The sequence below is a fragment of the Netta rufina genome (genome assembly GCF_964035555.1).
Source record: "Netta rufina genome assembly, chromosome: 1".
Classification (NCBI taxonomy): domain Eukaryota; kingdom Metazoa; phylum Chordata; class Aves; order Anseriformes; family Anatidae; genus Netta; species Netta rufina.
In genome coordinates, this window is record NC_140123.1 from 32,459,148 (window position 1) to 32,485,466 (window position 26,319).

The 26,319-nt window shown below is 47.2% G+C and overlaps 1 protein-coding gene across 1 annotated transcript; it reads right to left on the reverse strand.

Annotated features, from left to right (window-relative positions):
- Positions 1-5,810: 5,810 nt before the first annotated feature.
- Positions 5,811-16,973, reverse strand: CNMD (chondromodulin; the record flags this gene model as incomplete). The annotated part of the gene is made up of 7 exons (XM_084306277.1): positions 5,811-6,026; positions 7,691-7,917; positions 8,764-8,917; positions 12,183-12,296; positions 13,902-14,042; positions 16,152-16,289; positions 16,902-16,973. 7 exons carry the CDS (start codon positions 16,971-16,973, stop codon positions 5,811-5,813), a joined length of 1,062 nt encoding a protein of 353 aa, XP_084162403.1.
- Between the last annotated feature and the right edge of the window lie 9,346 nt (positions 16,974-26,319).

Genomic DNA, 26,319 nt, shown 5'->3' on the forward strand with positions numbered 1-26,319 from the left:
GAGGAAAACCTGCATTTTGCAAAGAGTGAGATTGCCCCTATTGATGCAGATTTAAAAAAAAATAATCCACTTAGGGATTCCTCCCACCTTGGTGATGGGTTGAACTGCAGCTGTATGTGATGAAAGTCGGTCATGGCTGGAAATTTCTCCAGGGGAACGAATCCTCTGTCTGCCTTCTGTGTTCAAAAAAGAAGGATCTGTTGTAAATTGCCTGAAGTTGAAGACAGCGCGCAGTTGCTTTAAATCCTGTTATTTCAAAAGACTGGAAACTCCTCATATATTAGAGAGGAGCATGTGCATTCTTTATTGTCTTTATTAGTGCAGCTTTTTCATCACGGGCAAATATTAAATAACAGCCTTTCAAAATAATAATAATTAAAAAAAAAAGCTGAGAAATTTAAATAACTCCCCTGTCTGTACCTCTTGGATACAGATCTGCAAGGGCCCACAGTCACCAGACTTGGAGATACTCGGGAGCTCTGCGTGCTGCTGTCCCCTGGGAATTCAGAAGTACCTGAATATTGTAAGATTCTAGAAAAAACTGTGACTGCTAGCAAATATTGGCAGCCACCTGAAAGCCCCTTCAGTCCCTGCTAATCGTTGATGCTGTTCTTAAATTCACTGCTCTTCTTCTTGCATTCCTAATTACATAGGCTTTTCGAGGTTGTTACTCTTGTTTCCTTCTTATTTTATGTGTTCCTTTGCTGCTGTGAGAATTGGATAAGCCTGATAAAATGTAAGGGATATTAGAACAGTTGTTTTAATAGGATGAGGTAAGTCTACAGCTGTTATAAATGTATGTAAAAGTTTATCCACAACTGACTTAGGTTGTAAGAGGGAGAAGGGAGGTGTTCTGTTCTCCCTGAGATCCAGGCATTTTGATTTTGCATTGATTCTGGGAAAGCGCAGTGGCTTTTTTTTTTTTTTTTATAGTACTGCTCTTGTGCCCTTGGGATAGCACCAAGATTTTAAAATCTCACAAATCTTCAAAGAGGAATTGGTTTTCTACACATACCATGGCTAAGAACTTCAGAGTGCTGTAACTGGTAGCTGTAGATTATGACTGCAGCCTTGACGTAACCGCAGTTCCTTGATGCACTCAGATGATGTTTATCCTGCAGTGCAAGCTGGACGGGGACTTTTTTCCAACTACTTTTAGCTGAAGACTTGAATCATATGTTACAAAGCTTGAAGTTGATGACCTTTAGAACTGAATGTTATCCTTTGAGTGTGATGAAGGGCGATGGATTGAATTTGGGAAGGCTTTTGTGTGTGTGCCTTATCCCTGACTCACTGGGTAACATCTGTGTCTTGGAAGAGTTTCTCAAAGGGCACGTGTGGCATATTTCAGTGAAGGTTTTTTTGGCTTCAGTGGGGAGATGCTTGCCCTTAGGGAATTCTGAGTAACTGGTTGCCCAATATCTCGAACATTTGCTGTCTATATGGGGTGCTAACATTCAAGTTGACTTGATTTGGAACAGGCTTGGACCTGATTCTCCTAGATGAGTGCCGTGCTACTTTTTAGCTGTGCTCTGGAAAGCTTCTCTTCCCTCTTTAACATAGAAAGAAGACAAATGTCTGAGCTTTGCTTTGTCATAAAATTGGGTTCTTGTCTCCTGGCCAGCTGTGCTTAATATATGTTGTTCAGAGCACTTAGCAAGTCTTTACTAAGCACTGTAAGGGAAGAACCTAGATAAAAATCTCTTAAATAGAAAGGAAAATGTAATTTGAGGATGTTTTCTGCCAATCAAGTTGTTTTTACTTACTGTAGAGAACACAGTAGGGGGTTCCTCTGTCTACTTTCACTTGCAGAAAGACCACGGGAATACTTTGGCAGATAAGCACAATACATTATTGTATTAAGTGGGTACTGTTTCACTGCTTTGGCATTCAATTCGCTTAGCTTAAGGCAAAAAGTAAAATAAAATGCACTGCTACTTATGTACTCTTGAGGCATGTGTAATGCAAATATAATGCTTTAGCTTCAGGCTAAAACTTGTAGCAATCAAGTGCGGGACCTCCCTGTCCATCTCAATCCTGCCAGCCAAGTTTGCAGGCCTCAACATCACCACCGGTGGGTTTTTGAACACAGATAGTGTGTGTGTGTGTGTGTTCCTCCCTTAAAACTGAGGTGAACCTGGAGTGGCAGCTTTTGTGTGTTGTGGGCAGTTGTTTTTTGGAGAAGGACTGGGGGGTGGGGGGGCGTATGTGTTAAAGGAATAGGTAGAAGTTGCTTGTAAAATTGGGGATGAGGAAGGGGCTTCGAGCTGTGTGGACAGCGTATATTTTGTTCTTGACCAAGAATGGGAATGCGCAGAAGGGTTCCAGGAGCTGTTGGTGAAGGGAAAGGTGAGAGGGAGCTTGGAGGTTGAGTAGAGATGCTGAAGGTACCAGGGACAAAGGGAATTTCCATTGGAACCAGACAGGATGAGGCAGCTGATACAGCACTGCAGCCAACTCATTGTCAGTGGTTTGTGGTTTTTTTTGTTTGTTTGTTTTGTTTAGATGATGTTTTACTTATTCAGACTTCTTTAGAAATATTTCCCAAGCCTTTTGGTCATCTGTAGATAGACTTTTTAGAAGATGTGGAGAGCTCTCCTCAGAACTCAGAGTCCTGTCCCAGATACTATAGGAAAAGGACAGCAAGAGGTTACAGAAGAGCCTCCCCACAGGTGGGATTACTCTGGGCTGCTGTTTTGGGGATCAGCCGAAATGCCTGATGGCTGTAGCTTCGGGCTGCCTTTCCCATCTCAGGTAAATGTGCTGTGCTGGTAAAGGATGGGGTAAACCTCTCGGTGGTGGTGCCACTGGTTCACTCCAACTTTTGCCCTGTATGAGCAGACATTCGGTCCACCCTGATGTGCAAATCAACAATGCATTCTTTGCCAACTGTACTTTTATGCTTCTCTGCATCTTTTTTGAGCTGTATTGAAGTAAGCAAATGGCAGTGTGGTGGTTAGCTGCCTGCTGGGTTAAGCCCTAACACTCCTGTCTTCGCATAACTTTGTCTTTTTTTTTAACCCTATGGTTTTGTTGCCTGTTTTCCTTCTCTTTTTCACCAGTCTGAGTTTGTCCCACTTGTTTCCTCTAATCTGCTCTGCCATCCTAATCCTCCTAGTGCACATTCACACGGGTAATTACATTTTAAAGACGGTGGGATTGCAGTGCTCCGACACCCATCCGCCTGTGGAGGGAAACATCTTTGGTGACAAACATCCGTCTGTCTTTCCTTCTTTGAACTTTGACTAAAGAAAGGATTTGCACTGGTGGCTGCTAGCACAGGGTCAGACTCAGGGAACACTGTCCCACCCCAAATACAGGCAGGTTAGAAATCCAGTAGGTGATCCTACTTGTGCATGCTGTAACTCGGTCATGCAAGGAACTGTTTTTGTTTTGCTGCATCTTTTCATACAGTTGGGTCGTTGGTCTTCCTGCTGTTGATATCTTGCCTCAAAACTTTTTAAAAACAAGTTGTTGTGCTTAAATAAGACTTTTATTTCAATGTTGCTGTAGCAAGAGACCTTTAATTACTTTCTTTGAATACGCTACATAGGTAAGTGCTTATTTGAAGCGTGAGCTGTGGAGAGGGTTTTGTTGTGTGTGGAAATGGGTGAGATACACAGTCTGTGCAATACATGCTTGGTATTGTAGTCCTGGCAGTGTTACTAGTGGCAGGCTGTGTTGTGACTGTGTATCTGCTTCTCCTGCCACCACTGGAGCTTTCTTGGTGTTCCTGCACACAGAAGAGTCGAAGATGCATGTGCCATATGTGACAGTGCTTAAAGCACCCATGAGGAAGATGCTTTTCCTTCTTTTTATTTGCTTTGTGTCTGCAAAACTGCCTAGGCACCTTTTGTTTAGGAAGAATTATTTTTGTTAAGACTGTGTAGACATGAAAATCACCTACAACACTTTTTTGGTTTTCCTGTCTGCAGAAAAAGACTTTTCAGACTGGGGGGGACAGGGAGAAACGGGTCATGAGTTGCCTCAAGATGGCCCAACGTGCAAAAGACGGTGACAGCCTAGTTCACGTACATATAAACATTTCCTTCTCTTTCTGAGTGTTTTCACCTTGCTTTCCTCTCCAGACAGTTCTTGAACATGTACTTGAAGGCACTGCTACACTTTCTACGTTCAAAAAAGCACAGAAAGCAATTGCTGTTTTTAATGTATCCATTTAATCTGCGTTTAAAAAAAAAAAAAATTAAGCATATTGAATGATGTTCTTCTAAAAAAAAACATAACGATCAAGGTCATTTTCATTTTAAAAAGAAAAAAAAAAAATTAACAGGCCTTGAAATCCCACTCTAAGAAGTTTTTAAATTTAAATATTTCAAAGCAAGTCTTTTCTTGAGATTAAGGTGAAGCTTACATGAAAAAAAGGAGTTACAATAGAACAAAATACTGAATTCTATTCTCATCTTTTCTCATTTAACACTTTGCTTTTTCGATACGCTGTTTAGCATGCTGCATGAGGTTGTCTTTATTTTCTTTAAGCCACGATTATGTCAAATTAATTCCTCTTTTCTGTGTCATGCCGTGTTAATAACATTACCAGGCTTGCAACATTTCGAGAGCTGTTTAGTCAAAAAATGAGCGCTCCAGAAGGCGAATTCAGAGAAAATGGGACCCTCCTGTTTGTGAAGCCCACGTAGATGGCTCCATAAACTCAGTGGTGGAGTTTGAGATAGGATGAATAGGGATGAAAGTGTAATACCTCTATTTCTGTTTTCAAAGACTGGGAATCCTAAGTCGTACTGCCTTCACGAGTGTTTCAGCTTAGTACCTTCCTTAGAGATTTACTATATAATAGGATCAGTCCCAATAATTACAGGGTTTGCCTGAGCAATAAGGGTGAAGCTAGAAAGCTTTTTTCTTTCTTGATTACTGGTAAGCACTTTCTCTTGTGGGGGACAGAGGTTGGCTTCAGCAGAGCTGGCATGAATGGCCGCTATCTAAGCGGAATAAAGAGGGGTTGTAATCTTGTGTCAGAAGCGTCTAGTTCGAGGATTTATAAATGCAGCGCCTCTTGTAGGCTCTGAAGGGTCTTGAGACTCTTTGGCCTGCAACTGCGTGTAAATACTTCGCGCCGTAGTCACTGGAGAGCAGATAGTTGTTAGCCACCGCCGCGGTGTCGTGGATACAAGATTCCTGCTGCCGGGGCGGCTTTGATGTCGGGCTGTGCGAGGGGTTTGGATTCCCCGGCCACGCACGGTTCCCTTCCACGGCCCCTTTTCCTGCCGCTGGTTTCCGACCTAGCACAATGCGCGCTTTGCCGCGGCCCCTGCAGCAGCTTTGTGGGAAAGGTATGCTGTAATTGGGGTATAACCATCCATAATGACCTGGCAGCTCTCCGTGAATAGCAACAGGGAGCAACTTAACTTGTGATTTATTTAACGAAGCTCCGCGGATGAAAGGTGCTCCCGAGTGTACACGTTTAGCCAGTTGCCTAATTGGACATAAATTTTCGCAGCTAGCTCAGAGGGTTTTGTTACGAAAGGGCTGAATTTGGATTTATGAGCAAGCTCCTAGACTGCTAAACCAGTTTGTGAGCAAAGTTAGATGTCCCAAAACAGGCGATACTTGGTTTTTGAATTCAGTAAATGCTAGCGTACACTTGCCATTGGCAAAGCTAATGAACTATTAATTTAAGATTTTATTTACACTGAGTAACTGACCTCGCTTTTGGTACAGTAACACACGCTTCGATTTCAGAGCCAGGGCTGGCGATGCCCCTTTGGTCGTAGTCTTTTACCAGTTTGTCCTTGTAATCTTTCTGCTTGTTTTGTCAGGGAACCGAAAGCCTTTTCTCACACGACACCCATGATGCGAGCGACCCACCAGCTGCAGGGCATGATGATTCGGCAGGCGGTACGGCAGCCTTGGTAGTTGTAGGGCCACGGGTAGTAGCCCAGGAGGGGCTCGCAAATCCGCTGGCACTGCGTGTAGCTCCGCCTGCACTCGATGCAGCACACGCCTAGGTGATCCAGCATGGGGTCGAAAGCCATCCCTTCCCCTTCCAGTTGCTGAAATTTAAAGTGTTAAATGTTATCCCTCTTATTAAACGTTATAAAACTCAGAGGTATAAATACTCGTGAAGGGAAAGAGTTGAAGATAGCCATATGGATCTTTAAGGTAGATGACCACATCTGAAGCTTACGTTGCATTTTTAATGTTTTTTGGTTTTTAATGCTTGTTTAATGGTGTTCCAAGGAAATTCTTCAGTAAGCTCTAACCTGGCAGGTGTTTTGTTCTGGTTTTAATTCATAATATTTCTCCTTTGTCTTTCATTCAGCTTTTTTCCCCCCTGTGCCACACTGGGTTGCCGTGTGGACGGCGAGATTTCTGCCTGTGGCGCACCTGACACTAAGCAGTTACATGGAGCACAGCACGTAGGAGATATTTAAAAGCAGGCTCTTGCTTCTGCTTTCTCTCTCCAAAATTATTTTCCTCACTTCTGGGGGAGAGGAGGAAGACAAAACCTGAATATTCTGCTTTTTGAAGCTAATTGCTTATTTTTCAAGAACATTTTGAGAAAAGCAGAAGCAAAAAGTGCTGGTATCTAAGTTAAAACAAAAAAACACTCAGGTTAGAAAACTGGCAGTGCACTTCAAAGGTGAGGCACAGAAGGGCCTCAGAAAGGCACGGAGCTCAGGCTTTTGGTGACCAATTCCTCACCCTGATAGCAATTGAGGGTCTATTTTTCCCCTCCTTGTGCAGGATTCATCTTCTTGAGTTCAGATACCTGCAGTGTGAACTTCCACAGCTGAGCTCCTCATCCTTACCCCCTTTGAGGTGGGTGAAGAGAGAATTGTAGGCATGATTTACTCCCCCCTGAAGGACCTGCAGCGTAATGAGTGGTCCTTGTGAACTAAACGAATCTGCCTGTGAAGAAAGGCTGGCTACAGGCGATACCTGCTGAGGAAGGTGAATCTGACCCTACAGGTGTGGGGATCTGGGAGCTCTGCATCTGGCCCAGCTTCCCTCTGGGGCTGCAGCAATTGCTCTGCCGCTGCTCCCCAGGGGAAAGGTGGCTCAGGCCCTTTGGGCTTCACGTTGGTAGATGAGAAGCTGAATACCAGTGCCACTGCTACTCTGCTGACCTCATGAGAGAGTCAATTTAGATCCACTTTATTTGGAGTGATTAATTTGAGTTTAATTAAGGGATGTCAACTCTGCTGAACGCTGTCACAGTATAATGATCTCCCGCTGTTGCATAAATGTCAAGTCAAAGCTGGAACTTATTTCCAAGGCAGGAGGCATTTATCTTGTGACAGTGTTGTATTAAAGTGACTTACTCCTGCTGCACCAAATGGGGGGTGTAAATTGTCTGGCGCTGGTGCAGCAGACTGGAAGCTGCCTCCTGCGCACTCGCTTCTCCTGCAGCGCTGCAGGGACACGGGGGCAGCTCCTGGGGGCTGCTTCACCTCCAAGAGCAAGAAAATTCCCTGATGGGCATCTTCCACCCGCTGCTGCTGTCTCTGAACTGGTTCTCCCCTGTGAGCTGCTTGCCAGGGGGGCCGTGCTTAGAAGTAGGTGTGTTTTACTAGGTAAAGGTTGGACGAGATGATCTTGGAGGTCTTTTCCAACCCAAATGATTGTGATCCTGCTCTACTAGTCTGTGCTTTCTGGAGGAGAACCGAACAGGCTAAGACTGTGCAGGTTTAAAAACTGTGGTGTGAGTACTTACGTTGTATGGGTTGTCGGGGTTGAGCGTTTGGTCGCTCTCTGGTCCAACATCAGTCTCCTGTCCCACTGGCCTGGTTTCATTCGACTGCTGATCCAGCTCTGGGGTCAGCTGGGTGGTGGGCGGCCTGGTGTTCGCCTCTTCAACAGCAGCTTCCGAGCCTTCTGCGTTGAAGGTTGGTTCTGACTGGCGCTTGTTTCTCTTCATTTCTCTCCTTTCCCGTTGTTTATCTGAAGAAATAACCAGGAAGATAATCATTTTGAATGTCTTCTTGAAAACTGGATGAACATCCCAATTGGGAACTCCTCACTTTCCTTGTACTTCCTAAGCAGCCAGTATCAGCCCAGAGCGGGGTGAGATTGCTGTCCCTCCTCATTCCTTCCCCGGAGGCTCAGCAGGAGTGAGGAGATGGTTTTTGACTCACTGTACAGTCACTGATGTTACCTCAGCAGCACTCGCCAGTGCTACCAAGAGCAGTCACATGTGAGTCTCATGTCTGTGAAGCCTTTTTGTGACAGATTCATGTCCTGCTCCCAGGTTCAGCTGGTGGGAACAGCTTCTGGGCTGCTTTAACACTGCTCTTCTGCTGCCCAGTTGGATGAGCAAGGTCAGGAGAAAAACAAAATATTGCCAGGTTGGATCTGCTGGTGCTCTAAATTTTTTTTTTTTTTTTCTCCTTGAGGGTTTTAATCACTGGACTGAGAAGGTGTAAATCTTTTCAAGCCCTCTCCTCTCCTCCCAGGCCTGGAAGTTACCTGGAGGAGCTGCCATCTCCCTGGTAACTCCTGAACACCTTCGCTAGGCTTGGATGCCTGTGACAGCAGTATTTCAGCCCTGGGACTGCCTCCAGGACCTCACAAACTTCATCTACCAGTTACCAAGCTAAAAGCATATCGTCCTTGCACTCCTCTGACATCCTCTGGAGAAGCAGGCTGGGAAAGGAGACAGGGAATGGTCCCAAATCAGGAGCTTGGTGGTCCCCACCCCAGCTCTTGGCCTGGGATGGTATTTCCGTTGTTGGGGAAGGCATTTAAGTGAAGGAAAAGATGACATTTTAAAAATGGGAGAATTTTTACCTTTGGGATACGTAGGTCGAAGCCAGAAAATGGGAAGATCCCCACAGAGCTCTAAAATTTTGGGGCTCAGGAAGCCGTTGTGCTTGATAGGTTCATCCGCAGCCACCCAGATAAGGGAGTTTTCGTCAAATCTCACCGGCATGATTTCATCTTCCTGCGGGTAGAAGAGCACAAAGCCTTTGCTTAGTCGAGTGAACAGTCGCGGGCCTACCTGCTGCTATTTCCTGAGTATGAACCGATTGTACTGAAACCAACAGCAGAGCTGCTGTCGGGTTTTGCTGGGGCTGAGATTTCACCTCTCTGAGACTTTTTCCTTATTTAATAGAGGTCTTTCAGTCCAAAGCACCAGATTTTCAGGTGGTAGAAACTGTGAGGCTCTCCCATCTTCACTAGGCCAGCTGAAAATGAAACCTTTATCTTCTGTCGCGTCCTGCTCTCACGCGACATGCTCCTGAGATATAACTGTTCACAAGAGAAGAAAAAAAACCCACACCTTGTTCACAAGTGTTGGAGTGGATTATAGTCAGAAAATGATTCCAGCTCCCAGTTTTAGGTCGGTGTGATCGGCCCGATTAAAGGTCTTGCTCAGTAAAAGCAAAATTCAATTGACCAAAAGCTTGAAGTGCAAGTTAAGGGAGCCTGCCTTTTTGAAGTGTACCCTGCAGGTTTTTTGGTTCCCATCTTCAAAGTGATGGAGGAAAATGCCAGTGATTGATTCTTTAAAGTTGTTAGTTCAAAGTATTATTTTACATAAAATGTGTAAGGATTTTACAGCAACAGTGAAATATTAAAAGAAAACCAACTTGTGAATCGCGGAAACCAGTGTGATTTCAAAGTTAAAATTCCAAATTGCTCCCATAAAAGTCATCAAAACTTGTTATATAACTGACTAGATCAATTTATTCTGTCAAGTTTTTGTTCCTTTAATGTGTTTATTGATTTCTTTGTAGGTCTCGAGTCATTTAAGTTCGCTATCCAGCCTGTCTAGTGAGAACTACTCTTTATTTATTTCCTCCCGGTTTCGTTTTTATTAGCATCAGAAATAACTGAGTCTCGCTTTCCGAAATAAAAATATCCTTCGTTCCTGTTTGCCTGCTCACAACCCAGGGTGATTTCAGAGTTTGGGTACTGATGCAAATTTATTTTAATCGACCACTTTTATAGGGAACATCGGTTGTACGTATTGTTAGAAAACACTGAGAGTACTCACAAATATGCATTTACCAGAGGGAGAACTTGCTCTATGTAGAAAAATAAATACTACTTTGCTGTTCCAGTTGTGTATCTAGCCAGGAAAGTGAAGTAGCAGAGAGAGGTTCATGTTCCCACAATGCCACCTCTTGGTTTGTCCACTACTGCGAGTTGTATGCAGCAAGATGTGGTGCATCTTCGGAGAAAATGCACAGAAAATGCATCTGTTAAGATGATCTCTTCAGGACTGCGACCTCATTCTTTAATGAAAAGCTGAAACGTGGGGTTTAGTGCTGATTAAGTCAAGAGCCAAGTCTTCCTTTAAGGTAAGGTGGAAAGGATCTGGGTCTCTGACCACCTGGAATCAGGGCGGGATCTTTTTGCCATCGTAGGGAAAATCCCACCAAAATCAGGGAGAGCTTGGTATGGTCTCTTAATGCTTTCCTGAGTTGTATTTAGAGGGAATTTTTCTTCATTTTTGAGTAGATGTTCAGCAATCACAGCATGTAGGTGCATCGGGAAGGGCAAGAGGAAGATAGCAAAGGAGAAAGAGTTTCCATGTCTTCTCCCCAGTTGCATGAAGTGATGCTGGTGTGGGAGCTGGGGCTGTGCAGCAAGTTCACTTGGAGCAGGCTGCAAAAGTCCCTGAGACACGGCGGTGAGGTTATCTCAGCTGTGGCCTCGTAGCAATGACAGCAATCCCTAATCCTGCCCTGTGTTCCCCATCCAAGGAGAAGGATAGCCCAGGTGAGCAGGGGTGCCCTGTACCAAGTATTTCAGCCTGGAAGCATGCTGGGCTGATGCAGCTGGCATCAAATTTAATTCAAAGTGCCCCAGTGCTCTTTATAAAGCTGGATTAGCTGGGACTGCCTTTGGTTTAAAGAAATATATATGAAAAAAAAATAATAATGTGCTTGGATATCCATATAGGATATTTTAACTTCAGTCGCTGCTGTGAAGTCAGGATTTATCAATCTATATTAAAATTGCTGTCATGGCAAAGCCCGCTCTGCGCTGCTGGCAGCGCTCTTTATTTTAAAATAGCTTCTGCTCCTCGTATCGTGGGATAAGAGCGTGTGCCAGTGCATACTCAGGACTGGCTGTGCCAGCTGGAAGCTGTGTTTTCTACCCTGGGCCCATGTTCTTGCCCCACAGAGCTGGGGACTGGTGTGTAGTGGGGGGCACAGGGTAGCAGGGCTCGTGCCTGCAAGGGATGGGGTGTGCGAGCTGCCTGCAGCACGACCCAGAGCCAAATCCTCTCCCTTTGCCTGGGGGACGTGTCCCAAGGGAGGCTCTGGCCTCCTCCATCCCCATGTAGCCGTCTCTTGTTGCTCTTTGCCAAGTTAAGGTATTGAATCCTGCGCTGTGAGCTCGTGGGCAAGCATTGATTAGCTTTCTGCTTTGGCCTGAACCGTGCCTCCCTTCCAGCGGGTTGTGTCGGCTCCTGTTTAACTAGGAATGGAGCAAACCTGGAGGAGTGGGCTGTGGATCTCGTGTCTCCTGTGTTCTCCTTCTGGGGTCTGAGCCATGAACCTCTCAGCTGTACCCAAATAACTGGAGTGGGAAACTCAGGTTTTGTGCACCTAAAGCAAGAGGCTTGATGTGAATGAGATGGGGAGAGGTTTGGGCTGGTGTCTGGGTGAGCACTGCAGCTGTCATAGTATCTGATGTGAATTCCATGAAACGTGGTTGACGTGATGTCCTAAAGCCAAGTCAGACGGAGGCTAAGAAGGTAAATTATTAATATTTTTTCCTGTTACTACTTCTGAGATGAATTTTTGCAATAACGCTTTCCCCTGTATTGATTATTTCCCAAGACTTGGCTGCTGGAGTTGCCGCTTCTGCTGACGCTGATAATGGGTAAGTGCTGGTAATTAACCTGTTGGGATCTGTCCCTCACCCTCCTGTACCGACTAAAGCCATTGCTTCCTCCGTGCTTTCCCATTGTGCCTGGCCTGATCTTGGGCAGACCCTCGTAGCACTGAGGTCTCCTTGCACCCTTTACAAACGGGACTGGGGCTGGCCCTGCTCCCCTCCTGATGGGTGATAAATGCCCCTCTGACACCACTCTGGCTCTCCTTACCTTTCAGGGACCCCCTAAAGATCAGCCAAAGACCCCTCAACCACCCAAAGACGACCTGTTCAGTGGTGTTCATACCATCTTTAGTTGCATTAATATCCCCCAAAGTCCCTTTCTACACAAAGAGAATAAAAGGGTTAGCCCTTACCAGGTCAGAGGAGAGGCTCGCCTTGGTCATAGCATCTACCTCTGGGACGTGAGCCTTCGGCTGGGCTTTGATGTAACACTTCTCCCCTTCAGCAAAGCGGATGCCAGTTATGCCCTACAAAAACAGGACACCCCGAATAGAGCACTTGAGCTGGGCTAAAATTGCCACCAATTTATTTTTACTTTATTTTTTTTAGCCGGAAAGTTGAATCTTAACTAAAAAAAAAAAAAAAAAAAAAAAAAAAAAAAACCAACAACTAAACAGATGAGATGCTTTCCTCATAATTTTAGCTTTGTAGTTTTGGTGAAACAGGGTCTGGGAGTTTTTGCTCCTTTTCTGACAAATGGGGGAGTTTTATGTAAGCGCCTCGGTGCCAGCTCCGGATGACTTGGAGCAGCTCTGCTGAGGAATTAGTTAACGCGGTTTGAGCCATGCCTTGGAGTCGTGCTAGCTGGCTGCGTGGGACCCCCAGCACCTTGACACGGATCTGTGGAAATACGTGGGCAGCTGGGATGCTTGGAAGGGCTGTGACAGCCAGGGGAAGCTTGTGGTGGGGGCTGCAGGGCAGGAGTCTGCTTGTGGGGCTTCCTTCGGCTGGGATATAGGGGTGAAACGCAGTTCCCTAATAATGGGTGTTGAGTTTTGAGCAAGAGAAGGGCATCCCAGCAGGTCTCCTGCAAGTCCTGGGTCGTGTCTACCAGCACCATGAGCAACACGTTTGGGTACCAGAGTTCGGGCAGGTATAGCAAAGTTTGGGCTGCTAATGGAAGCCCTTGGCCTTTGGCAGTGCCTGCCTTTGCTTTCTTTCTCCTTCGTGTGCGTTTTTGGCCCCCCAACCCAACTGGCAGCATCTCGCTGAGCCCGTCCCCTGCAGTTACAGGCAGGCCCCACCCCTGGCAGGTGGCTCTGGTGGTGCTGGGGCTGATTTGGGTTGGTGCTGGGCGTTGTTCAACCATCAGCACGCGTGGAGGTGGTGTGAAGCTGGCATCGATCCAGCGGCCCGGTGCTTTCGTGCAGATGTGAACAGCGAAGGCAAATGGTAAGAGCTCGTCATGAGTGCTCTTACTCAGCTGCTAATTAATGTTGCCATGGCGATGTTTGCGAGGGCTTCATCGAGGCTGAACCACAGCTGTTGGGTAGGTCCGGGCCCTGGGTCTCCTGGCGTGGATTTGTTTGTGCTTTTGGAGGAACCAAGGAGCCGAATTTCTCCTTTCTGGGTTCAGCAGGTGGGACGGGGACCGGCTGCTCCAGAAGCCCTGAGCAAGACCTGGCAGCTGCTGGTGCCCTTTGTCTGAGGCTTAGGGCTTCGAACGGGGGAGTTGTGCACCTGATGTTTTGGGCGGGTGGCGGTGCTTTTCCAGCTCAATTCCCTGTGTCACAGCCTGCCAGAGGGTTGTTCTAGCACGATCACGAGGGCATGTGTTGCAGCCCTATTTCAATGGTTTGGAGACGCACAGCGTTGCATGGAGCCAAACCTGATGCAGCCTAATCCATACTGGGATGGACCCTGGCAGGGGCTATCTCCAAAAGGCATTTGGACTTTGTTTTGGAAGAAACCATTTGGCTTCCTGTGAAGGCAAGCCAGAAGGGCACGGATATTTGTGTGGGCAGCTGGGGGACAGGGACCTCAGAGCAGCCAGGGCAGAGGAGTTGGGACAGGGTGGTGTGGAGTCCAGCGCTGGAGCATGTTATGTGAAAGATTGGAGTAGAGGTACTTACGATCTGAAAATCATGGACTTCAACAGCCTCCTCGCTCCCGCTTCCCGTTTTGAATGTCTCTAAGTTGTTGCCAGCATCTATTTCCATCGATCCGTCTTGTACTTTCCCATTAATGCTCATGGTATAGTGAACATTGTACACCTGGGATTGATAACAGAGCAGTAACACTTTAATAATTGCGCGTTGCCTTCTTCCTAAACCTGCCTGGTGCTCAGAGGGAGCCTTCTGCCTGCCCCTGGGTGCCCACTGCCCCTGGCCTGGCCCTGGGCACCCCTGAACAGAGCCTGGCTCAGTCTTCATCTCTTAACTTTCAGCTCTGCAGACATTTTGATAATCCTGTCCTACGCTGCAGGAGCCCAACCCTGATTTATTCCTTAGGATGTCCTGCTGGGGTGCAGTGAGACAGGTTTCCCGTGAATACAAACGCGCTTCCCAGCCTGTAATGGATGTGAGCTTTGTTTAAATTGGGTACAGAGGTATACAGATTTGTCAGCATATTTGCTGTTACCCTGTTATTCAATGAGGAAAGCAACAGCCCGGTTTATATTTTCTGGATGACCATAATCGGTGGGGAGGGGATTTTGTCTCTCTTGTGCAGCCTTGCTAAAAGTGCTACGCAAGCGGTTTACTTTTGGCCTTAAAAAAAAAAATAAAATAATAAAAAAAAAGGCCTCACAGCATTTTAATGAAAAATTTACACTGACAGCTAGAGACAAATTTCTTCTCCTCTCACCTTCTCTCAGGAAAATCTGAGGTGCTAAAGATTTATGGGTCCTCAGTCAGACGCATTCAGTCCCATATTCTCTGCTGTCCTGGACTCCTATTGAAGGTGGTGCTAAACACAGACCTTTGCACGTGGCGTTCCCTCCTAGGGGCTGAGCCAGAGCTGAAGGATTTTGTTACCACTGTCAGTTATGGGAGAATGTGAAGATTTAAAATAAATTTACCTTATTTACCCTAATTAAAATTACCTATTTATTTTTTTTTTAGCATTGCTTCCTAAACACTTGCAAGTCCCAGGCAGTTTTTTGAGCTGGAAGGCAGCTTGGAGAAAGGACTCCAAGCTTTCCCAGTGTCTTCACCTGGAGATCGACTCTGAACCTTAACGACAACTGTGCATGTAACAGATTTTGCAAACCAGAATTTGGATTTGGAACAATAACTAAAGGCAAACTTTGTCCCAAAGTCCCCATATGCATTGCACCCCATTCCTGGCTCTGTACCTGCTCACATCCCTCTCTCCTTTCAAAAACTCAGAGCAGCAGGTAGTGCTTGCAGCTGGTCCAGGAGGTCAGCACTATGTGTTTTTTTTTTTTGTCTAAAACCTTGCAGTTTCTCCACAATTATCTGAATTATTCCTACATGCATGCGTGTATTTCACAGGGGACTTCTGCTCTGTCTGCTGGGGCTTGCACAAGGCTCTCCTTGATGGGAACTGGAGCGGGGCTGGCAGCAGCGCAGAGCTGCTTCCAAAGCAAATCCAGAGCTGCGAGCTGTGCTTATGGAGCGCGTTAAATTCCGATGTGCATGACCATCTTTAACGTATCCTAAACCAAAGTCTTAAGTAAATAGAAAGTAAAATTAATATATAAACACAGTCCGATGCTTGTGATGTCTCTGAAGGTTGATCCTTACGCTGCTCAGCAGCTTCTCAGTTTTGTCCTTTGCATACAGGCTCTTTCATGTACCCCAGAAAATGTAAATAGGAGAATGTATCACGACTTTAAAAATCCTTCCACAGCTGCTAACCACAAATGCCTGTGTGTACGCACAGCCCTACCAGCCACCAATGAGAGGACTGATGGGGCCATTTAATGGGTTAAATATAGCATTACCCGTCTGAGGGTCCAGGTAGGATCCCGCCCAAGAATGCAGCTGATGTGAAGAAGGAATGCACGCCTTTCAATGCTTTTTTTGTCCTGAGAGCTGGGGTTTGCCTGGGATGTGAATCCCTGGGGAGGAGTTGGGTTTGAGTTTGCTGGGAAGTTGTGAGCAGAAATCAATGTGGTGCCTGTGCTCTTGGAGATAGGCTTTGCCTTCAGTAACAAATGTGCTTCAGGAGGCTCCATCCAAACAGCCAGTGAAGATAATGACTATGGGGTGTGTGTGTGTGTTTTTTAAGGCATGAAAAAAAATAAAGATCTGCTTCCAGCCCTCTTTATCGACCTCACAAGGAAAGTTTTTACCCCGTGCCTCTCCTACTATGCAATGAGTGCCTGGGAAGGGGGCTCACTGTGTTTCCGTGCTCACCTGCCGCTCGGTGGCTTTCCAGAAGTAGAAGGCGCCGATGGCCCCGGCCAGGAGCAGGAGGGCCCCGGCGATGAGCACCGCAGCCCCTGCCTTCAGCAGCCGCCCTGGCCCCGGGGGGGGCACTGCCGCCGTGTACGCCTGTGGGGAGCGAGGTGCTGGGAGTGGGGCAGGGACCCCAGCCCAGTGAGGGTCCCCCAGCTTTGGGTGCTGGTTTGGACCCTTGTCCTGTCCTGACCCGACCCGTCCGTTCTGCTGCATCCCGGTCCTGAGCCACCTAACCCATCTGGTCCAATGCATCCCATCCTGACCCATCCCATGCCACCCCATCCCACCCCACTGTGTCCCATCCTGATCTGACCCATCCCAACCCACCCCTTCTGCCGCATCCTGGTCCTGACCCACCTAACCTATCTGGTTCTGATCCAGTGCATCCTATCCCGACCCATCCTGTCCCGATCTGACCCTTTTGCTCCTGAGGCAATGAGTCCTGACCCAACATGTCGCATTCAATCCCAATCCCGTCGCATCCCATCCCTCTCCGACCAGACCCATCCTGACCCATCCATCCCATCCCAACCCTCCCATTCTGCCTCATCCCTGTCCTGACCCACCCAACTCCTCCGATCCTGACCCCGCGCATCCCATCCCTACTCATCCCGTCCCGACCCGACCCGTTCACTCCCGATCCCACTCATCCGACCCCATCGCAACCTATCGCGACCCACCCATCCCGTCTCGCCCCGCACTCACGGGCGGCAGGCACTGCTCCACATCCTCGGGCCCCGCTCGGGCGATGGGCACCTTCTCCGACCCCTCTGCCATGGCTGAAGCTGCCCTGGGCTCCCCTGCTCCTGGCCCCGTAGGGCAGCACCGCCCCGGCCCGGCCCCACGCACCGCCCCTGGAGCCCCCCCCAAGGGCCGGGCCCCCCTTCCCAACCCCAATCCCACCCCCTCCTCGAGGGGCTGGGCCGGAGCTGGAGGGGATTTGGGGCCCCTTGGGCCAGTTTTGGAGAGCGGGGAGTGAAGGGGGGCACCGGGGGCGCGCACACACCGAAAGCTGCGGGCTGACATTACAAAATGTTAAAAAAAAAAAAAAAAAAAAGGCTTGTAAAATAAAACTTTATGAGCTCGCCCCGCAGGAATTTGTGACACACGGCCCGGCAGGGATGCCGAGCTGCCCAGCCCGGCAAAATTTCATCTTCTCCTTCTACAAGGTCACGGACACCGTGCAACTTGGCCTTTCTGGGGGATGTGTCCCCGGGGTTTCTTCTGACTCCTCATCACTCGCACAGCTCACTGTGCTTGCTTTGTAAATGTAGGGGTGCCTGCTCACTCTACGTTAAACACATCTGCTGTATTTTTTTTTTTTTTCCCCAAAGTATACAACTTTCTTTCCATTTCTCTGTCCCGCTCTTCCCTGCATTGCTTATCTGACAAGCCCAGGGCTCCTTTGGTTACTGAGCACATCCAATGTCTTAAACCCATGGGACTTAATGACAATGAGCCTGTCCCATTCCTGCTCGTCCCACCGAGTGCCACATCCCCTGCAGAGGCAGATTCAACCAGTACCTTGAAAAGTGAAAAAAAAAAAAAAGCAAAACTTAACAAATTGGAGGCTTGTGCCCACTGAGCCTTGCACCTTGCTGCCGCAGGGCTGGGGAACAAATCCCAGAGAAGCCCATCCACATTTTCTGTCCTGAAACCCAGCTTCGTCCTTCCCGTTGATTTCTGCCATTAACAATCAGATCTTGGCCAAAAATTAACAGGCAGGGCTGCCGCTGAAAATAAACATAATCACGGCTCATTAAATCAAAAGCAGAGCATACTGTGCAACTTCCTAAAGTAGGGCACTTTCTAGCCTGCACTTGAATGACACACTGTTGTAGGTTGGGGCTAATAATAAGATTATGATCCTCTTCATTAGCAAGTATTTTGTTGCACCAAAATCTTGTGAATGGATATGTCTATCTTGGCGAAATGTGCGAATCCCAGCCTTTGATCTCAAACCCCCGTTTAGCACTGCTGCTTTAAAAAGACAGATTTATTTTAAGGCCCCCCGTGCTCATCTCCCGTGCGAAAACGTGCTGGGGAGGTTTCTTCTACACTTTGCCACCTCCCGTTAACCCCTCTGTTCGTGCCTTACCCTATACGTGCACATATATCTGTTTTCTTGGGGGTGTGGGGAGCCCATCGCTTGCCACCGTGATTGATGAGGTGGCCGCGGGGAAAAGAGGGCTTTGGGCAGATGCAAATCCCTGCAAACAGCCTCGCATTCAGTGGCTCCGGGCGCTCGCTGCGGAGCGCAAAAAGGCGAGCGCAAGAGCCAGTGTTTGCAGGGCTTAGGACAAAAACGTGACTTGCCTTTCACCGGCTGAATTCTTCATTTGCAATAAAGATGACGACGATACTAGTGTCTGAGCGCTGTCTCCTCTCTAAATAACGTGTGTGTGCTCAGCTGGATTAAGCCAACTTCTGAGGCTGGAAATCATAATAACAGTCTTTTACAGGACAGCCTTTCTGGTCGTCTGATACCATTATCCTCTGGGCTGAAAAGCATTCCAGAGTACTTGGAGCACTACAATGAATGTGAGGTTGCTTAGCTGATAGCACGGGCTTGTCTCAAGGAAGCACATTTTCTCATTATTTTTTTCACAGCTCTGAAAAAGTTTAGAAGGGGAAATGGAAATATTAAAAATGAGAACTATTTGGTGAAGCTGTGCACCCTGCCTTTCTGTAAGCCTCTTGTGGTTCCTTATGTGTTTTATCTCCATTTTCTAAGTGTCCCAAATAGTTATTTGAACTTCACGATGGCCTGAACTGAAATTCATGACAGCTACTGAGACTGGGCACTTTCCCGTGCTTTCACACCAGCACAGCCGCAACCTGGTGGTGATTCAGGTCTCGATGTCTCTTCTAAATAACCAGAGTCCTCTGGGGGAAAGTAAAAAGCAGTCCTATAGAAAAAGAGAAAGGGAATGTTGGCTTTGATATTCAACCCATGACAGCCTTAGGTTTTGGAGAAAATCTAAGGAGTCTTGCTTGCAGTTAGGCCAAAGGATAAAATAATACTTACGTGTGCTACCCTGGACATTGTGGTGTTCCTCAGGGGGTTTGCTTTTCCCCTTTTTTTTTTTTTTTTTTTTTTTTTTTCTGTGAAATGCTCCCTGGAAAGCCCTGCGAAGTCCTTTGCTCTGTTACTTCAGGAGAAGCTGGGCACCCCCCTTTGCTGTTCTTGGGGTACCTCCCCGGCAGGACCACACCAAGCCCCTGAGCTGGCCCTGCTTGAAAGGATGGCCTGAGATGCACTGGGGCCAGACCACTCTCAGCCTGAATCCTTCCTCTTCTCTCCTGCGGGAGGGTGAGGACATGTGGCCCCTCATGGTTTGCTCTTCCTCACCCCAGGACATGGAAGGCAGATTTGTTTTTCCCCAGGGCTGAGTCTCATCCATCCATATGTCTTCATCTTATTCTTCCTAATTTAGCTCGTGGCTGTGCCTTCTGTTTCCCTAGAATTAAAGAAATGAAATAAAATAACTAGCTGTCATTACATGCTTTCATTCCTACATTTAACGATGTGGTCTCTTTTGTAGCTATCCTGTGTAAATTGCTCATAGACTACTTTCTTTCTTAACCTCAAACCATGGCTTGGTGCTTTGGAGGTAGTTATTATCTTAAACAACTTAGTAGCATCAATCTCTTTCTTTCCCAGAGGCTTCTTTTCACTTTTATGAGAAGTCTGATAGGTTTCTTTCCATTTTGTAGCAAAAACTTGTGACTTTTTCTTATCCAAGTGCACCCACGAATTAACTGTATTTCTATTTTTCGATCTATGCGCCGTTCCTCTAATAATTTCATGACCTGACTTGAGAGAACATTTCCAGTGAGATTGTCCCAGAGGCGTCTCCAGAACCAGGATGTTTTTCACAAATATGGTCTCCTGAAACACGTATTTTACTCGCCCTTCTGAAAACACTTTAAACGCCATTGTTTTTTTGGCCTTTATTATCTTTGTGAGACATTTGTGTAGGTTGGTTTCAGTGAGTTTAATCCCTATTCACCTATTCTCTGTTCCTTCATTTATCTGTTACATCAGGCTTTTCTGATACTGTCTGTAATACTTCTTCACCTGCATTCAGGTATCTATTTAAGAAGATTTTCTTTCGGAAGAAACATCAGATTTAAGAAACTAAACTCAGGAGTGAAAAAGAACCAACAAACAGCATCCTTTCTCTTGAGACGACTTGTCCTCAGGAATGACTATGGAGGAGACCATGACACATCCATTTCACAGCACCACAGCAGGGCTGAGGCTGTCAGGGAACTGTGGAGGCCCCATCCCCAAGCCCTGCTCCAGCAGGGCCCCCAGCGCAGGGTGCCCAGGGCCCCATGCAGGCGCCTTGTGCCTGCTTCATCAGCATTGTATTTCTTGCAAGCCACATAGCCAAGAAGAGGCGTATAAAAAAGGTCTGAGGGGAGACAATGAGGCACCTTTGGAGGTGCTTGCAAGGAAATCTGTGCTTAGTTGGGACGCCATGGAGGAGTTAGGCAAGGTCTTGCTGGAAAATTTAGCAGAATGGTTGTTGTTGCCACCATACCACCATGAAGAGCAGCAGCAGCAATAATAATGATTTTGTCCCATTTAGGGCATAATCTCCTTTCCTGAATATGTGAATGTATTTTATAAGTCAGGAGCAGCATGTCCTGTATGGACGGCTGAGGGGAGAAAATGTTTGAGGACAAGCATGTCAAAAGCTGGGGACCTTATTCCCTGCAACTCCCTGTACTGCCCTATTTCCCAGGGTTTCTTTCCTTGGCTCCATGGGTAGTGAACAATTTTCCCTAATTGTTAAAAGGGGAACTGTCAAATAATTTAAACTCCACTTTTTATAGCCTGCCTATATGGGGCCGTGGCACTGCATGGGGCAGAGCTGAGGAGTGTGAAACCAGACTAATTGGAGAGGGGGTGGAGGTGGCCTCCATGTCCTTGCCAGCAAGGTTTTCTCCTTGCTGACATATGTTGCTCTTGCTGCCCTAAGGAGCTTACCTGTCCTTGCATGGTCTTACGGAGACAGCAATGACTTATTTCTGGGAAATCTGGGGGCAGTTTGGTAGAAAAAAAAATAGTTAATTTGCAGAGAGGTCTTGTTTAGGTAAATTTTCTGCAGCATTATGCTACTGGAGGTGGATGGGACCACCTTGCTACTCCTCTGTCTTGCTCTCCTTGAGGAGCAAATGGCTCCACACATGGCGTTGGTATCCAAGAGGAGATGCTCAAGCTGATTCCCTTGGAAATGGAAAGCTAGACTTGTCCTCAGTAATGACTAGATGTGCCTCTCTGCTTCTGCAAGAAGCTGGCTGCAGCCACCCCAGAGCTTCATTGCCATAAGCGAAGTCTGCCCTTTCTGCCTGAGAGCAGCCAGCGGCTCTGTGGGGATGCTGTGTGCCTTGCAAGCATGTCTCGATGAAAAGAGCTTTGTTCCCCACTGCCTGTACTTGTTTGCTCTGGAGAAACCTGCCCCCCAGCTGTGGTAATGCTGGTTTTAGAGACGGAGGTGGCTGGTATAGCTGTCACTCCATGGTCAAGACGCAACTGGGTGGTCCCTTGTGCGATGAATTAGTTAATGTGCGAAGAGATTGGAGGAAGGTGTAAAGTGCTGAGCATTTCTCTCGACTTCTTAGGATAATGCGTTTTAAAGATCATCTTGGGTTTGCCTGCGATGTGATTTGTTTAATTATTTAAAGCCTGCTAGCATATTTTCCTCGGGGGATGGAATATCCTCGGCAAAAAGATCCTTACAACAGAACAGAGATCTCTGTTGTACTCTGAAGGTCTGGGCTCACACCCAGCCACCCGCAGTGACCCCAGCACGTTGTATGGTGGAAAAGCTGTACAAATACCCACCTTCCTGACCCCAGAAGATGCCTCACGACAACCTCTCCTCCAGACCTACAAGTCACTACGGGGCACTTTGCAGGGCATCTGGGGTTATGAGCGGTTGGTTGTTGGTATGGAGAAGGCTTTATAAGATACTTCTCAACCTCAGGCCTTTCCCAACGCACTCTTGGCTGGGTATGTCTACATGGTGCAGGGTGGGATATTGTTGAGATACCTGGAGAAGGACTGCTGGGACTGTTGTTGATGCCCAGGGAAGAGCTTTCTGGTTTAGGAGTTTTATCTCTGCAGGGCTGCCTGGTGGAGGAGTTGATGACGAGTTGCTGAGAAGATATGGAAACAAACGGCTCTGCCGTGGCAGGGGCAAGGATTGGATCCCATGTGCTCCTCTGGCTCTGCTTGAAAACAGTCTCTTGTTCTGTCTTACTGTGCTTTCTGTGACCAACAGCATGTTCAAGGATGACCTCCCTTCATGTGAATACAAGTGGATGATGCCTCTCCTCTTCCTCATTACCTCCCCCATGAAGCCCCAGCTTAGCAGCTCTGGCTCATCTGTGCTGCTTCTGAGCCCCAAGTTAAGGGGAAAAAGGTCTTGGTTGTTCTAAACTATGAGAGCAACCACAGCATCTCATGGGAGCAGACAAGTGTGTGTGTGTTGGGCACGACTTCTCTTCATTATCCCCTCATCTGTGCGGTTGTCTGCAGCACATTTTTTTTAACCGTAGAGTAAATCTCAGTGGTGTTGCTTAGATTTGCTCTGACATTGTAATGGGAGGACTCCAGAGACTGGCACTGTTGACAGAGGCAGGCCCTGACATCCCGGTGACATTTGAGCTGGGTTGCCGCAGATTCAAATCGTTGTTGTATTTTTTTTTTTCTTAGTTCATGTTTACTGATGAAATCTGGACTCGAGGCTCAACTGCAGCCGGTCTCCACAAGCCCACCCTTCGGCCACTTTTACAGCTGAGTTGGCTGAGGTGCAGAGAGGTCAAGAGCCCCGAGCGAAACACCCTGGCTGTGCGGCTCATTAAGAGCTGATCTCCAGACCTGTGTGCCCAGCCCTTTGCTCTGATCACCAGGCATGGCTGCGCCTCATGGGGCTGATGCTGATAAAAGAAGAGTCAACAGCTTCATTTTGCAGTTTTATTAGCAAAACCAAGCAAAAAACACTGCGCTGGACTCTGTTGTTGAGTCTGCAGTCTGGGCGTACTTCCATCCAGAGCTTACCAGCAATTTAACTAGAAGGCTGAACAATAAAATATGTTAGGTCTGAAGTGGCTAAGCGGAGGCAAGGCGGGAGGTAAGCCGCCTAATTGGAGAAGTTTCAGCAGGAATCTCACCCCAGGGATCTGTCCTTTGGGATTAGTGGTCTGCCGACGTCTGGGTTGCGTGGCACTGCTGCCTTGCCCTGGGTCCCACCACTGCTGATGGCAGGGAGCCAGAGAACAACGACGACAACAACAAAAATCCTAAAACTTGCACAAAAGCGAAGATGAAGATTTCCTGCTGTCTGTGTGGAGGCCTCTGGGAGAAAGAAGCTGGCAGCTCTGACCCAAAGAGGTACAGTGGTGGCTTCTGACTCACAGAACCACAGAAGAAAAAGTGGGAACAAGGAAATGAAGTCTTCTCCTGCCACCCAGGGGTTGTCTCCAAGAGAGGTTCCTTGCTGTCTTGTTCTAGCCAGTTTCAAAGGCGCTGCAGCACCAAACCCTTGGCTATCTTAACAAGGACAGCCCAGCGTAGATTCATTTTTCCTAAAAAAGGTATATTAAAAGAGTCTGCAGCTAGAGGCAGGAGAAATTGCCATTTGGAGACACCTGTTTCTTTCCCTCTAGAAGGTACAAGTCACCGGTTCAGATGCAGACCTGAAACCTTGGGTGGTCACCAGAAGGGTGAGCTGCATCCCACCTCCGTCTCGTTACCTCTACCTTGGGTAGTTCATCAAGATGGAAAGAAGTCACCTCCTTGCTCCTGTCCCCCTGCCTCCCTTTCCCCCTGGGGCCCCTGGGCACTGGAGTCATTTGCTGATGCTGATGAAGAGCTGAAAATGAAGAAGTAAAAAAAAAAAAGCCTTCAAATATGCTGGTGCTGAGGGACTGAATTAGACTGGCACCATGAAGGCTGGAGGGACGCCATCCCAGGACAGCTGCTCCACAGCAATGTGCAGAGCCTGATACGGGTTCAGAGCCTGCCTTAAACCCAACTAAAGTACTCAGCCTGTTTTGAAATCCACCCACAGCCTTACTTTTTACAAACTCAGGAAGAAAATGGCAAATTAATCCTTTTTTTAAAAGGATGAGTCGGTTTCTTGTCACTCTCTGCACAGCTCAGGATATGATAGTTCCTTCTGCATAAATACAGATTGTTTCTTTTCACAACTTCCCTTTCATCAAACTGCTAGGAAGGCCCGGAGGTTGTTAAAATTGTGAAAGAAACTTGCTTCCCAATTAAGGTCAATATCTTTTATCAGAGTCTTTGCATATAAACCTCACTTTCAGAGGGATTTCTATAAACTCCATCACTGTCTCTGACAAACTGGGAGATGCCCAAATCTCAGAAGGAGCCAGAGAAGCGGCTGACTTCTCCCTCGGCTCGCAGCACAAAGCAGGGATCTGATCTGTCATGATGACTGAGAACATGTCACAACAATCTGTTTGCATTCTTCAGGAAATAAAAACATCTTTCTCTCCTGGAGCTGTAAGCTAATTTGGAGATTTTGCAAGCTGACATGCAACCTGATTAAAATGACCTCAGGCCAACAATTCTTCTCAGGCAGCTCGACAATTAAAGTCTAGACCTATCTGTAGCCCAGTTTTTTCTTAAAATCCCTTTTAGGGAGGAAAAAGTTCTGTGTTTTTATTTTTAAATCTACATATTTGGAATTTTTCCTTTACACTTTGCTTCTACTGTAGCAGGATGTGCTAAGGCGATCTATATTTTTTCACATTTTGAGCAGATGAAACTCATACACAGAAGCCCCGGTTTCTTGCCTGCTGGAAAAATATACTGAATATCCAACGGAGGAAATAATACATGAATAAACTTGAGGACTCCAAGAAATACCCAAGGCACTTTCTGGCCTACATAAAGATGCCCTTCGAGTTTCCTGGGCAAGAATGTTGCGCCCTCAATTTTCCAGACTCGGTGGATATTTTAGTAATGGCCATTGTATGATTTAAATCACTTTTCTTTTTGCATTTCACAATTAGTTAAGGAGTAGGATCACTTTAATAATCTGCCAAGTTTATTAGTTTATTTATTTCTTTATTTATTGTGAAAGCAGTGATTTGTAAAGCAGCAAGCAATGAAAAATAAATGGGCATCTTCTGGCAGAGCATTTGTCACCCCATGTGCAACCCCTGAATTTAATTCGGTGGTTTGGGGAGACTTGGCAACTGGTCCATGAATATTTTAGTGCCCATTACTTTCAAAATCACTACTGCGATCCTTCATGCTAGGTAAGTCCAGAGGAGATTTCTCTTCTCCATTGCTGATTTGGCTCTGCTTGGATTATCAGCTGGTTTCCAGCTTGTCAACTGGCCAAGCTGATTGACAAGCCGTGTTTTGTGAATGCTCTTCACAGCCTAATTAGACTCCCTGAAGGGCTTTATTTTTATTAATTCAAATCATATACTTTTTAATTATGTACTAAACTCGAGTGGCTTACAGACTAACTTTCAGCATCACCAAAATATCCCATGCAGTTGCCATCAGCTCCAGGCCACGGGGGCAGTGTGGGAGTTTCTCTGGGCACTGGTGGCTTTACGCTGGGGACCCAGGTCCTTGTGTGCCTGTCCCCAAAGGTGGGAATGACCCCTGGGTGCAGCTCAGTGCCTGGGTGAGAATGGTTTTCACCATCCTGCTCCTTCTGTCCAGCTCCTGGAGGGGGTTTTGGGGATATCTCCTAGGGGAATGTCAGATGGAGGTTGGCAGAGGTGGTGGCAGGACAACTGATGGAGCCTTTCTTTGGGGTCAGGAAAATGTCCTGATGTTTCCATCCTCCTTTCCTGCTCTCCTAGTGCCCCATGGGTGGGTTCTGGTGCTGGTGGGACCTGTTCAGCCCCCCGTCTCTTCCCCTGCTTGAGGGTCTCATGACCAGTCCCGGTGGGGCCACGTGGCTGCCTTGCAGCATCCACAGGCTCCATTCCCAAGGTGCCCCCATGCTGCAGCGTGTCCTGCACAGGTCCCCCAGTGCAAACTGTATTCTGTGGCAGGAAGGAAACCACTGGAGCATCCTCACTGCTTCCACCACCCCTGCTCTGGGAGCATCATGGC